The following is a 14,577-nucleotide window of genomic DNA, read 5'->3' as shown; positions in this document are numbered from 1 at the left end:
CCTATCTAAGCTTTCTATCTTTCAGGATTCTGACCCCGGACCAGGTGCTGCCGACAGAGCTACCCCGCCCGGTGGCGCCCCTTCCTACCGACTCTTTGCAGAAGCCCATGCCCAGCCCCTCCAACATGCCGACCTAGGTTCCGCCCGGCCCCCTTTCCATCGCCCCGCCAGTAAAGCATCTAGCGTTTTTTCTTTATCTACTTTGACTTTATTTCCCCTACGCGGGGTAACGCGCGCTCTGAGAGGGACGGATGGTGCGAGCGACCGGGGTGGACCGCCGCGACCCGGCGGGGATTTAGGGGCTGGGAGGATGCGCCGCGGTGCAGCTCGGTGGGAGTTCTCGCCACTTGCTGCCGGGCGCTGGACCCGGTCTGGCCAGTGGAGGGAGCTCCGGGCGGGGCCTGGCTTCCTTTGCCCCAGTCTAGTCTGGTGTACAGGAACTGAGTGCCAGGCCTGGTCAGAGAAGCAGGTGGCCTCGGAGCGGGGCGGCCACCCCTTCCCTTTCCCCAACGCCTCTGCTCCAAGGCACGGCACCCCCAGCCTTTTAGCTTTTGCCCGACTCCTGGCATTCTGCTAAGAGGTTGGGAAGGAAGGGGAACTGAGGCACGCAGCGGACGGCCAGGAACCAGGCGCTGGGGCGCGATCGAGGTGACCGCTAGACAGCGGGCCACAGCCCTATTAAGCGAGTCCCACTGTGAATCAATCCCCAGACCAGGGGATGTCCCGCCTTCCCTTAGATACCCCCCTCTCTGTTCTCCCTAACCCCTGTCCGGCAGCCTCTGTCCTCTGCTCCTCCCTCCGTACCCCCCTCCCCCCAGTAGGTGGGTGGAAAAGTGACATCTGGTGTTGTTCCAGAGGCGCCCAGGTCCCCGGTGCCCTCCCCTCCACCCCCGCCGCCAAGGCCTCAGAGGAGCTCCAGTCTGAGAGCCCGGGCGGGGGAGGGCAGGGGGCGCTCCGCCTCTATGAGTCAATATTTGCCCCGAGCAAACCGGCGCCCGGACAGGTGTGAGTGTGAGTGTGTGTGAGTGCGTGTGCGCGCGCGTGTCTAGGGGCGGGAACTGGACAGGCGGTATAAGAGCGCGCTGAGCCCGGGCTCCGGCACAAGAAGCTCTGGGGCGTGGGCTGGGGACGAAGCCAAGCAAGGGCTGGGCACGACGGGGGGACCAGGAAAGGCGGGTGGAGGGTGGCCGGGAAGGGAGGGGCGGGCCAAGCGCGCACCTGTGGTGGCCGCCGGGGCCGCCGACGTGTCACCGCAGATGCGTGCAGGTGAGGGCGGCGGCTAGCGGAGCGCTGTGCGGCGCTGCGCGCGCGGAAGACCAGGACCAGGGGGAGATCACCGAGGGCCACCGCCGGGCCCCGGGCCCTCCGCTCCCGCCCCGCGACGAGCCCCTCGCACAAACCGGACCTGAGCGTTTTGTTCGTTCGGCTCGCGTGAGGCAGGGGCGGTCTCTCAGCACCCTCCCCGGGGCCCGGCCCGATCGCCACGCAGACACCTGCCGCCGCCATCGTCGCCAACATACGGGTCGGAGAGGCCGCGCCGCTCCGGGGGAGATGCGGCTCCCATCCGGCCCCGCCCGCCCTGCCTGGCCCTGCCCGCAGCTCCTGGGCTGCCCGGGGAATACGGGCTGAGCAGGCTCCACCGGTGGCGGAGGGGACTGTGGCCCGGAACAGAAGGCCTTCTGGAGGTGCAAACCCGGATTCTAGTCCGGCTCTGTCCTGGCGACTTCTGTGGCCTTGGGCAAGTCATTTCCCGGCCTCTCGGTTTTCCTATTTGTACAATGAGGGGGTTGGTCTGGCCTCCCACAGGGGCGAGACTTTTCCAGCCTCCATATCCTGGTTCCTGGGCTTCTAGCCATACTTTGGAGCCCCCTGACCCGGGAGGATGGAAGCCCTCAAGAGGCTGGCGCCAAAGCTGTGAGGCGTAGAAAATCTGGGTAGGGTAAGCTGAGGGCCACTATACAGACTCAAATCTACTCCTCCAGATCTTTTTGGTGCTGCTGACATCCTGAAATTTTACTCACTGCCACCCCCCTGGTCTCTCTTTCAGTCTAACCATGTCTGAGAGAGTCAGACTGATTGAAAAGGACAAACACAGGGTCCCCAGCCCTTGCCTGACAGGGTCCCCAGGCACAGCAGTTCACCACCTTTCCCAAACTTCATAATCCCACATCCTCTTGTTTCAGTCAGCTGAGCCCTTACCTTAGCTCAGGCAGGGTCCACACACCATTAGCCACAACCCAAACCTGGGACAGACCATCCGCCTTTCCAGTTACCTGAAGTGCTTAGATCTGACGTGGGGTAGGGGGACAGAGATTGTCCCAGTCCCCTGGCCTCCTGCTTGGAGAGCAAAGAACTGAGGGCTTCACACAGTGCATGGGGTCAGTCTCAGGCCCTAGCTGAGTCCCTGTCCTGTGATTCCAGGTGTCCTCCATTCCCTTTCCCAAAAATTCATGGTGATGCTGAGCTAGCCGCAGGGAGAAAGGCAAGTCATAGGTTGGGGGTGGAGGAAGGCTCCTTGAACAGCAATGTGGAGCCCCAGATTCCACTTAGGGTGAGGAAGCATCACGGTGGGCTGCACCCCCCCCACAACTAAACAGAGGCAACCCCAGGGTGATGGGAACCGGGGTCTGAAGTTGCTCCAAAATGGATGTTCCTGGAGGCGCTCGCTTGTCCCCTCCACCACTACCCACTCTACAGCCCCACCCCACCCCCGCATCCAACTACCCGCAGACCCCACAGGATTTGCTGAGTACATGGCACAGAGAGAGGGTGGAGGGGATGAGATGGCGCTGACAGCTCCCAGGCAGGTCTGGGGAGAGGGTGGACTTCAGGTGGGCTTTTCATGGGTCAGTCATGGTGCAGGGGAGGATCCATGGGTCCCCAGGCTGGGGTGTGTGCAGCCTCCATCTCAGCCTATCTGACCAGGCTTCTGTCCTGGAGCCAGCCTCTGCTCTTTGCCTGCCACTGAATGATTTACCTGTCAGGGGCCTGGCGTGGTGCTGGCATGCCTTTCCTGGGTATTTGAGGGGCTTCCCCTCCCCTCCCCCCATCATAACAAGGGGCTTGAGCTCCCCTCTGGCTGGGATTTCAGATCTTGGGGCTGCACAACAAAGAGGTCTGCTCCTGGAATGATCCCCCCAGCACACACACATGCACACACACACACACACACACACACACACACATGCACACATGCAGCAGTCCTTGGGCGGAGGGCAATAAGAAGAATGATGCAACTCAGTGGGCTAGGGTCTGCCCTGATGACCAAAAGCCACTGCCCTCCCTCCCCCTCACCTCCCAGGGCCCAATTTCCTAGACCTCCACCCTCCCCCAATCCCCAAGACCCACATTTTCTGGCCATTACCAAGGATCTGGCCTCTCTTCCAGGTCCCTCCTCCCATGCCTGGCTGGGGGCGGAGTTTCCAGGCGCCAAGCAGGCCTGCAGGTGCGGGGCTGGTTGGGGGGGGGTACTCAGCAGCTGGTGTGCGAGGCGGCCCCCTCCCCCATCCTGCTCAAAACCAGAGCCTGCTTCCTGTCGTCCCTGTCAGCACCCTGGGTGGGGGAGGGAACAGGTATGGGGGAAGTGGAAAAGGAACCAAGCAGTTGGAGTAGGGCAGAGGTGGGACTGGGAAACAGCTGAAGAAAAATGGAGAGGAAAGAAGATGAGAAAGAGATTGGAGAACATGGGCAGAAAGACAGAGGGACAGACAGAGGGTGCAGCCCAGAGTGGTATGAGAACCACAGGGGAGACCTCACAGCCCAGCGAGGCTGCAGACACCTCAGGAGACAGTGAAAGCAAGACCTAGAAAGAGACACAGAGACAGAGACAACCAGAGAGAAACCAGAGAAGCAGAACACAGAGAGACATTGCGAGACAAGAAATGTACACTGCAGAGAGATTTAGGGGTTTGAAGACTTGGGGTTAGAGGTTAGGGTACCCACAGGTGGAAGGCACTGTGTGTGTGGAAGAAGGAGGACAGCCCCCGTCCCATCCCACATGGGGTGGGACATTACCCCCAATAGAGGATAAAGAGGTGGCTTCTACTGGGCTGCAAATGGGGATGGCCAGGGCTGGGGGGATGGAGGTGATGCCTCTGTCTTGGGAGATGACATCAAAGGCCAGAGATTAGGAGGGACAAGACTCAGGCACTGGACAGACACTGGGGGCTGTAAGCAGCAAGGGGCGTAGAAATGACTCCATCTCTCCCTGTTTCCCTCTCGCCACAGCTGGACAGGCCAACAGCTATGGCAGGTGCCTGCCTCTACCCACCCTGCTGGTTCTGGCCCAGCCTTGGAACCTCTGGGCCTGGGAGGCTGCCCAGGGTCTCTGTGAGAGTGGGGGGGGACCTGAGAGTGGAGGCACTGGCAGGGGAGGCTCACACCCAGGTGCTAATCCCCATCCGGCCAAGGCAGTACCAGAGCCTCACTGACCTTCTTGGAGATTAGTCCCCATGGAGACCAGGGCAACTCGCCCCCTCACTCTGGCTAGGCCAGGTGGGTGGGTGGGTGGGTGGGGCAGAGCAGAGACTGGAAGAGAGGGGAGGAAACCTTTCTGAGCCATCACAGGATCACAGCAGTCAGGGCTGGGAGGCCTCTCCAGGATCAGCAGCCAGCTTAGTTTACAGGTGAAAAACAGAGGCCCCAAGAAGGGGAGTAACTGGCTAAAGGCTACATATGGAGCCAGGAAAAGCACCGGGACCAGAAGCCAAGTCTTGGGCTCCACTCTCAAGCTTTTTTTTTTTTTTTTTTTTTTTTTCTTGGAGAGCAGAGGCTTGAGCAAAAACAAAGGAAATTGGGATACCCCCCCCCCCCAGCTCACCCAAACTGAGATCAGAAGCAGAGTGGTTCAAATGGGGTGAGGCAGAAAGGTACCCATCCTGAGTATTAGGCTGGCTTTCACAGGGCCAGAGTGGGAAGGGGGATATGGATCCCAGAGCCACACTTGCTGTCCGGACCACTCCCCCCAGCCCAGGCCAACTCCAGGGGTTGTGGAGAGAACCACGCAACAGAGCCAGTTATAACCACAACTGCAACCAAAGTAACAGCTAACGTTTATTGGGTGCGTACTGTAGGCGAGTTCTGTGTTTTACATTCATTTAAATCTTCGGAACAGTCTAAGACAAGTATTCCCAAGGCTGGCCAGTTAGCTCAGCTGGTTAGAGCACTTGGTGTTATAACACCAAGGTCAACGGTTCAGATCCCAGCACTGACCAGACACACACACACACACACACACACACACACACACACACACTCTCCCATTTTACAGAGGGAAAAACTGAGGAGTGCAAGTTCATCTAACTTATAAGCAATGGAATTTGGCTGTGAACCCAGGCAGCAGTGTGACTCTGTAGCCCACTCTCTTAACCCTTTGTCTGTATGATCATGGGTGGGTGGCTGAGCTCATGCCTCTCTGGGTGACCGTGGAGTAGGTATGTGTGCAGGTGGAAGTGCATGAGGGTGTCCTCTTGTGGGTATCACATTCAGCACGGTGCCTAGCACATAGTACATCTTATTAAATATTTGGGGAATAGGTGAGTGGACAAATGTCTGCCCATGAATATGACACTGAGGTGTGTATTGAATACTAGAATGAGACTATGCACACAAGATGGCAGTGGGATTTGTGCCTGTGACTGTGTGGATGGCTGTCTCCGTCTAACTGGAAATGCGCGTATGTGCGTGCCCTGTCCCTGCTGCCGCCCTGTGTGAGCCTTGTGGCTTTGTGTCCTGGTGTGTGGGTGGTGATGAAAGTTGCCTTCCATCTCTCTGGAGGGCAGCCAGTTCCCCAGCCCCACTGAGGGCAGAGAAGAGGGGCTCTGTTTCTAGTGGGATGGGACAATGGGTCTGTGTGGGTGGGGCTCCTGAGCGGCCTGAGCTGGGCTGGTCTAAGCACCATTTATCTCTGTTTCCCTGGAGACCAGCCCTGCACAGCCCCAGGGAAGGTGCTCATCGGCCTGTTCCTGGCTCCAGACCTGGGGTGGGGGTGGGGACTGGAAGAGCTGGGCTGGAAAGGAGGGACAGGCAATGGGACCAGAGTGGGGAGGGCACCATTCAAAGAATTTGCATCTTTGGTCACCAAAGCACTGGATGATTTCCTAGTGAAATGAGGGGTCAGGTGTGGGAGCAGACCGACTTGAAGAGAGGACATTGGCCATCAGCACCTCTAAGCTGCCCAGCAGTACGGAGAAGTCGAGCTGTTCACGGGATGGGGCTCTCCATGAGGAAGGTGTCACTTCTCTGGGGATTCTCAGGGCCTTTACCTGGGAAGGAGACCTGTGTGGAAGCTCAGGATTGGGTTGGAGGGTTTCTTTGTAGGATCTACCTGTTCCCACATGGGATGGGGGTCTGGTTGGGATCTGCGGGCCTCATTGAGGGGACTCAGGCTTGAGCCTGAGGGTTTTTCTGTGGGATCATAAGGGTCTGTAAGGATGGGTATTTTAGTAGAATCATGGAGCAGGGGCAGGGGGGTGAGGTCCTGAGGATTTCTTTCTGAGATTCAAAAGTAAATATGAAATGAAGATCTGGGTGGGGTTAGTCTGTGTATGAGATGAAGACCTGGGTGGGATTCTCGGAGGGTGATGAGATCCCTATGAGATCTTGAGGTGTCTTTGAAGTATAGATCTGGGGATGCTGGTTTTTTGTCTACCTAACCATGCCTGAAGGCTGAATCTGTGGATGTGGAGGGGGTTGGGGTGACAGTGCTGAGCTGGCAAACAAAGCCACCTGGGCATCCATCCTTCAGGAAGCTGTGAGCACAACTGATCAGGGAAAACAAACAGGAACAGCTGCTGGGGGGTGGGAGGGGGCCAGAGGGGGAGGCTGGGGGCTAGAGCTGGACCAGCCTGGTGGGGAAAGGGAGACCGGGAGAGGGTCCATAGTACATAAAAGGGACAGCAATCCCAGAGTCCCATCTGGCACACCAGGCAAGGCTGCCCGAGAGCCCCTTCCTTGCTGCTTTCCCTCAGTGGCTCTTTCTTCTCTCTCCCTTGGTGACCATGAAGCCCAAAGCCAGGGAGGGGTCTGGGAGATGTGGGGACCCTGAGAGATCTAGAGGTCTTCCGGGCAAGTGGCTGTCGGTGGTGTTGGTGAAGGGTGGAGGGGGTGGTGCCCATTTCTGAGAGAGTTGGTCGAAGGCAGCTAGAACTAAATGCCATGGGTGGGGGCGGTGGGACCTACATACGATTTTCCTGACAAGGAAACCGAGGTACAGAGTAGGGGAGAGGCTGGCTAGTGCCAAGATCAGAACTTCGCCTGGAAGAGGAGCGGAGGCCCTTTTCACACACAGGGTGTTCACCCCAAATCCCATTCAGACTACCAATTCTAACCCGGATCTCAGCTGCACCACCTCCCCTCTGCCCCCCTCCCGGAACCCCGAAAACGCACACCCTCTCCTGCGGAACACTGTCACCTGACCAACATCTGGATTGGAAACTGTCCTCGCAGGTGGAGCCCGGTCCTCAGGGGCATGCCCAGCCCCCAGCCCCAGCTCCGCGTCAACACAGCGTCCAGTCTCTGACCGACACCCCCGCACTCTCCCGACTAACTGCAGGCCCCCGCGTCACGGACTGCGCAGACGCACAGCCTGGCGCACTCGCCACCCGCGGCCGCAGCCGCGGCCGCTCCCGACCCCAACTTCCCGCCGAACCCCCCTGCCAGCCTGCCGCGCAGGGCCAGCTTTCGGGCCAGCGCGGCCTGCCCGCGCCCCCTGGTGACCGAATCCAAAATTGTGGACGGAGATGGAGGGAGAAAGGGGGGGGGGCGAGATCTAATTTCTCACCCCTCGCCCCTGCCACGGCCCTCCGACCTGTGAAGCCGAGGGCAAGGGCCAGGACGCCAAGGGCCCAGGACTGGCTCTGGCTTCACCGCGGAGTTTAGATTTCCCTCATTGAGGTTTGGGGGAAATTATACCCTATTTATGTTTGTCCAAACCCCCTCTAGGGTAGGGAGACAGGGGACTAGGCATGGTTCTGACCCCACCCCCAAGCAAACCTGGCTGTGGCTGTCCCATCTCTGACCCATATCCTCCTAACTTGGACTCTACCGTCATTCCCAGTTCTAGGGCCCTGTTCTTGGCACCCACCTTCACACCTGCACGTTGTGAGCCCAACAGCAATTCCCCACCAATGAAAAGGGAGGCCCGAGGGAGCCTCTGCCAGGCCCTAGAGCCTGTGCTCCGCAACTAGACTACAGGCGGTGGGAGGCATGAGACAAACCATCGTCCCCACTTCCACCGGAGAATTTCCTCTGCACCACTGCCCCTGGACATTTGGCCCACATCTGACCACCTAGTTCACTCACTTGTTCAAGAAGTTTTATTGAGTGCCTACTGTGTATCCAACACTGTGCTAGGTTTGAAGATAACAGCTGAAAACAAGACAGACACAGCACCTGCCCCTTGAAACAGAGCTTACACTTTAGTCATTCGTATACTCATAAACACAAGATGCAAAAGATAACTTTACAGAGCGGTAAATGCTATACAGAAAACAGGGTGACGTGATGGACAGTAAGAGCGCCAGGAACAGCATCACCGAGGAGGTGACAGAGGAGCCAGCATGCCAAGATCTTGTGACTAAGGCACTCTGGGTAACGGGAACAGCAACGGCAAAGGCTGTGAGGTGGGAATGAACAGGGTGGAAGGCCTCCATGGCTAGGCTTCCAGAAGCTGGGGCACCACATGTGGCCTTCAAGCCCTGTCAGTCACAGAAACTTGGGTGGATAGTGGCAGAACACTGGCTTTGGATTAAAAAGGTCTGAGTTCTATTCTTGCTCTGCAACTGGCTAGCTGTGTGAGTTTGGACAAGTCTCTGCACCTCCTTGAGCCTCAGTTTCCACATCTGTGCATGCAAACCTGTCTCACTGGGCTGTTGCGAGAGTTTATAAGGGACGCATCTGGCTCATGGGAGCAACAAAATACTAGTTCCCTACTCTCTTACCGTTCACACTTCTGCTGGAATATCCCCACCTACTCCCACCACCATTAAGGAGAACTCACAATTTTGCAAGAAGCCTTTGTGTCTCATTGATCGCGACAGTGGTTAGAAAATTCTGCTGCTGGTGGTGAGGAAATTTCCTCCCTGCAGCTACCCCTTGGGATTCCAAGCCTTTCCCCCCTCCTTGTCTCCCTCCCCTCCTCCACCCCTCCCTCCACCACACGTGGCACTGGGATTGTGGGAGTAAAAGCCTAGGACCTTCAGTCAAACGGGTTCACATCTCAGCTGGGCCACTTAGCTGTGACACCTCGACCACGTTCCAGAACCCTTTTGGGGCTCTGCTTCTTCATCTGGAAAATGCAGGACAATAACAGCGCCCACCTCACCCGGTCGATGTTAGAATTAGCTGAGATCACGCAGTGAAAGCCTGGACAGAAAGCCCGGCCTGAACTAAGCGCTCAAAAATCAGCTGCTCCCTCTCAGACAGATGTCGGGACCGGAGCTCCCAGACCCTGGAGCTCTGTGGGGGGACCCGGCAGCATCGCGGGTTGGCAAGACTAAGGTTGTGACGGTCTTCCTACCTACCGTAGTGAAGCCACTCCCTTGGCTCCTATGATTCCTAAACGCTTTGTAAACCCGCGCTCCCTCCGGCGGTGCTTGTTTCCTGCGCTCAGCGCCGCCTGGCGGTGAGTCCCGGTCATCGCCTTCTCTAGGCCCCTGGGCACCGGAGCGGAGAACTCGCGCCCGGGAGCAAAGTGGCCGCGCTGGACTGATCCTCCAAGGGAAAAGCGTACAGAGCAGCGCGAGGAGAGCCGTCCGCCGAGAGCCTTCCCTGCCTCTGCCCTAGCGTCGCCCAAAAGAGAGGCCTCGACCTAGGGCTGGAGAAGAGGTGAGGTTAGACTCTGGGAAGAACTTGCGCTCCGCGAGTCAGGACCCGCCGTCTCAGCAGGAGACCTGGTACCTCCATCCCTGAGGGTCTGCGCCAGGAAGGGCGCGCTCTGCCCGGAATCCGGGTGCACCCTGCCCGGCTCGGGCCCGAAAGAAAGAAAGTGCGGAGTCAGCCTGCGCTTCGGCAGGCGCGGGGTGTGCGCCTCAGCACTTTCTGTTGTAATCGGCGCGGGCTGGGGCCAGATCGACGGCTGCGGGGGAAAGCCTCGGCTCCCCGGGGGTCACCAGAGAGGATCGCAGCCTCCCTGCTGACTCAGCTCCCTCCCCCTCAGCGGGGGCGAGGCCTGGGTATAAAGCCCCGCACGCCCGGCCCGCGCGCAGCCTCTCCATTTTCCTTGCGTGCCGCGCTCCCAACCCGGTGAATACCCGGCGCTGGGGCGGGGCAGGGAGAGATGAGGGAGAGCCCCTTGCAGCCGGGGTCCTGCCTCCGGGTCCTTGTCCCCCTACCCGGCTCGGGCAGGCTCTGGCTAGGCAGCGGGCTCTCGAGATGCTGAGCGCGTGGTCCCGGCCTTTCTGTCCGCAGCGGCATGAGTAGCGCCCCAGCGCCGGGCCCCGCGCCCGCCTGCCTCACGCTCTGGGACGAGGAAGACTTCCAGGGCCGTCACTGCCGGCTGCTGAGCGACTGCGCCAACGTCGGCGAGCGCGGAGGCCTGCGCAGGGTGCGCTCGGTCAAGGTGGAAAACGGCACGTGAGTGATCACCCGGCCGCTGCTGGTTTCCCCCGCCCAGTCTCGGAGACTGGGACCTCAGCCCCCAGCCCTGGAAACGCTGAGAGACCAGCCAACATGGGAAACCCCTCGGCTTCCTCCCAAACTCCTCAACTGTCGCAAGACAAATCATGGGAAAGTGTATCCTCGTGCGAACTAAAGAGACAAAGGCGAGAAGCCACCCCCTGTGGGGCCTCATGGGACCGGCCTGAACCCCGAAGGGGTTTCCGGTGTAGTTATGTCCTTCTCGGGTTTTTTCTCTGTGCAGTTAGAGGACTCTGCGCTTCGTTTAACAAAAGAGGCCAAATCCTTTTCGCTGGCCCCACCTCGGTCTCCTAGAGCCCAGCCTGGGGCCCTAGGGAGAGCTGAGGCCTCCGTTGTCGCTATAGCAGGCGACGGGGGGTGGGGGAGTCTGATGCAGACCCCTAAATCCTCGAGGTAGGAGCGCTTGATCAGGTGATCTTGGAAAATTCCCTCCAACCTGGGGACCCTGAGCAGGAAGCCTGGGCCCCTCAAACCTCAGGCAGCAGCCAGTTTGGGGACTTCAGCCTCAAGAGGGGCTGGATTCCCCATGCGATGGGTATGTCGGGGAAGGGCCTGGGGTTGGAGAAAAAAGCGGAGTTTCTAGGTCTTTTCAATCACAGCAAGCAAGGGGGAGGAGGAGGAAGGAGGAAGGCTGGGGCAGATGCCCCCTAGCTCTTCTTCTCCTTTTCCAGTTGGGTGGGCTTTGAGTACCCCGACTTCCAGGGACAGCAGTTCATTCTGGAGAAAGGGGACTATCCTCGCTGGAGCGCCTGGAGCGGCAGTAGCGGCCACCACAGCGACCAGCTGTTGTCCTTCCGGCCAGTGCTCTGTGCGGTGAGCACAGCCCACCCCACCCCCTGCCTCCTAACCCCAGGCCCTGGTCCCACCACGGCGCCCCGGAAACGCCGTCCACCCCCTGCACGGGTGTGTGTAAACAAACTCCTAGATGGGTGACAGTGGCATTACTTCCCACAACCAGAGGGGTCTTTGAAAGTTGGGATTGTGGGCGTAGGCCAGGAGCCTGGAAATCAGAACCACGGAGAGCGCCGAGACCTTGCCAGCCCTGGGCGCCCACTGGTCCCTCGCATCCATTCGTCCACCCGTGTGAGCAAGAGCCTCTGTCATCACACAGCCCTGTGAGGTCAGGGTGGCTGCTGTTAGCCCCAAACACAGGTGTGGAAATGGAGTTCAGAGGGGGAAAGTGACTTGCCCAGTGTCACAAGGGTTAACACAGAGATGAGACTAAACTCGGTCCAGGGATCAAGGCTGAGAAGAGGGTCAGTCTCAGTGTGTACGTGTGTGTGTGTGTGTGTGTGTGTGTGTGTGTGTGTGTGTGCGCGCGCGTGCGTGTGTGTGGGGTTTGGGGGGGTTGGTGATGGTAATGAATTAAATACACTGAAGGGAAAGATCTTGCTTTCCTTTTGTGCTGACTTAGGTAATGGCAAGGCCCGGGGCTAGGGGTGGAGGGCAGAGGACCCAGGCTAGCGCCGCTTTTCTGTCCTAAAAGGTTGAGGAACACTGCAAGGGTTTAATGCTTATGCCTGGCCTGTATGTTCTCTCTCTGCCACCCAGTACCCCTTAGATGGGCCCTACCCTGTAGGGTGCTGGACAGGGGGTTGGGTAGACAATGAGACCCTTAGGGAAACTGTCTTGATTAATGGCTGGATATAACTCAGGACCTCCAACTTTCCTCCTGCTCTCTAACCCTGACCTGAAAGGATCTCTGGGAACCCCTTGGTCTCACCACCTCAGCCCAAAACCATGGGAGAGGCCAGGAGGGGGGCCCCTGAACATCCCAGCTTTCTAGACTGACTGGGAGCTGAGGGGGTGAACTCTGGGAGTGCTTGGGGGGCCTACGGGGCTGCACAGCTTGTGTTGGGCAGTGGGGTGGGAGTGGGACTGAGATTTATCTATTAACACCCCTTTGGAGGGCCTGATTTCTCTGGCCCCACCTTTTTGTGTCTCAGAACCACAGTGACAGCCGTGTGACACTGTTTGAGGGGGACAACTTCCAGGGCTGCAAGTTTGAACTCAGTGATGACTACCCATCCTTGCCCTCCATGGGCTGGGCCAGCAAGGATGTGGGTTCCCTCAAAGTCAGCTCTGGAGCGTGAGTCCTGGGACTGGAACAGGGGAGACAAGAAGAGCAGGGAGGGACTGGAGACCAAGGAGGAGGGTGGGGAAAAGTGATTGGGGGGCAGCTAAGAGACATGGTAAAGAGACATACTGAGGACTTGAGTAATGGGAAGAGAGGTGATGGAGGCAGACTGGGAGGGAGAGAGGGTGGCGGTAACAGGAGCATGGGAGTCAGGAGAACAACATGGGCATAGAAGAAGGGATTGAAAACATGGGTGAGGAGGCAATGGAGGCGGGTAGGAGGCCAGATGAGGAAGGTGATAGGAGGACTGGGGGCAGGAGGCAGGGCAGGGAGAGGTCCACATAGGGAAAGTTGAAGCAATGATTTTGGAGCTGGGGATTGGGAGTTGAGAAAGGGAGACTACTAATGGGGGGCATAGGTGGGGGGGTGGAGAACCTACTTGCCACCCCTGTTCCCTCACTGGCCTAGGTGGGTGGCCTACCAGTACCCAGGCTACCGAGGCTACCAGTATGTATTGGAGAGGGACCGGCACAGCGGGGAGTTCCGTAGCTACAGCGAGTTTGGCACACAGGCCCACACTGGGCAGCTGCAATCCATTCGGAGAGTCCAGCACTAGTTCCATGGCTCCAAATACCTGTCCTGAGGACCCTCAATAAAGATTCCTGAACCTGCCTGCCCCTCCTGCCTCCTTCTTCGTGTCTTGCTTTGTGATCTCCATCCTCGTCCTTCCACGGGTCCCTCCCTGCCAACCTGACACTCCTCCTGCCAACCTGACACTCCTCTCAGGCTCCAGTACCCTTGACTATTGTTATAGTCCGTTTTGTGTTGCTATGACAGAAACACCTGAGACTGGGTAATTTATAAAGGAAAGAGGTTTATTTGGCTCATGATTCTGGGACAGCTGCATCTGGCATGGGCCTCAGACGGCTTCTACTCATGGTGGAAAGTGGCAGGAAGCAGGCGGGTACAAGCAGATCACATGGCAAGAGGAAGCAAGAGAGAGAAAACGAGAGAGAGAGAAGGTGCCAGGGTCCTATAAACAATAAGCTCTCGCAGGAACTAATAGAGCGAGAACTTACTCATTACTCCCTCCTCCCCCAGGGAGAGCACTAATCCATTCATAAAGGATCCGCCCCGATGACTCAATCAGTTTCCAACACTGCCACATCGGGGATCAAATTTCCACATGAGTTTTGGAGGGGACAACACATCCAAACTCCATCAACTATCAAGCATGAACTAGCTTATGATGTATGTGGGTAGGCTCTTGTGGGGCTGAGTGGAAACTGCTGTTAAGAATCTTGGCGGATCCTGCCCACACCTCTCCTTGATGAAGGCCCACCAGCTTGGGCCACAGGTACTGTTAGCTCAGATGGCACCTTTGCCATCCTCTGGTGGGGTGAACAACTCCCACAGCAGAGCTTATAATTGGGTTTCAACCTCTACACACCCACTGGGCCAGATACCATCATGCAGGGCAGGATTTCCTCTACCCTATGCAGAAGTTCTGTTGGGTTCCTCTCTAGTTCCCAGAGCATTTTCAGCCTTTATCCTCATCCTGGTTCCCTACACAGCCAGAGAAGCCTTCAAGCCTCTTTCAATAGTCCCCTTTCCTCCATTTCCAGGAGAGGAAACAGTGAGAGCTCTCATTGCCTCCCAGCACCTTCTAAGGGAGAGACTTTCTCTCTCTGAAGCCAGCTCCCAGAACCTTGAATAAAACAGTCCCTTGCAATGGTGTTAAAACACCAGCATTTACAAAGCATTTTCATACTCTTCTACTCAGCTTCTCCAAACAACCCCCTCTTTACCCTTTCTCTCCCTCCCTACCCTTCAGAGGACTGGTGAGCTAGGAGAGGCTACCCCTC

The 14,577-nt window shown here is 57.9% G+C and overlaps 2 protein-coding genes across 2 annotated transcripts in view; both read left to right on the top strand.

The window, feature by feature from the left end:
• The window catches only part of CFAP65 (cilia and flagella associated protein 65), a 34,982-nt gene extending 34,845 nt beyond the window's left edge, over positions 1-137 (top strand). Inside the window, exon 33 of the mRNA XM_063086555.1 lies at positions 26-137. Within this exon, the coding sequence (XP_062942625.1) occupies positions 26-137 (112 nt within the window). The remainder of the gene's footprint in view (positions 1-25) is intronic.
• Positions 138-10,411: 10,274 nt separating this feature from the next.
• Positions 10,412-13,328, top strand: CRYBA2 (crystallin beta A2). Its single transcript, XM_063079929.1, has 4 exons — positions 10,412-10,572; positions 11,307-11,448; positions 12,582-12,724; positions 13,181-13,328. Exons 1-4 carry the CDS (start codon positions 10,412-10,414, stop codon positions 13,326-13,328), a joined length of 594 nt encoding a protein of 197 aa, XP_062935999.1.
• Positions 13,329-14,577: the final 1,249 nt, after the last annotated feature.

The sequence above is a fragment of the Cynocephalus volans genome, chromosome 1, assembly GCF_027409185.1.
Source record: "Cynocephalus volans isolate mCynVol1 chromosome 1, mCynVol1.pri, whole genome shotgun sequence".
Classification (NCBI taxonomy): domain Eukaryota; kingdom Metazoa; phylum Chordata; class Mammalia; order Dermoptera; family Cynocephalidae; genus Cynocephalus; species Cynocephalus volans.
This window is presented reverse-complemented; position numbering and strand designations above follow the sequence as displayed.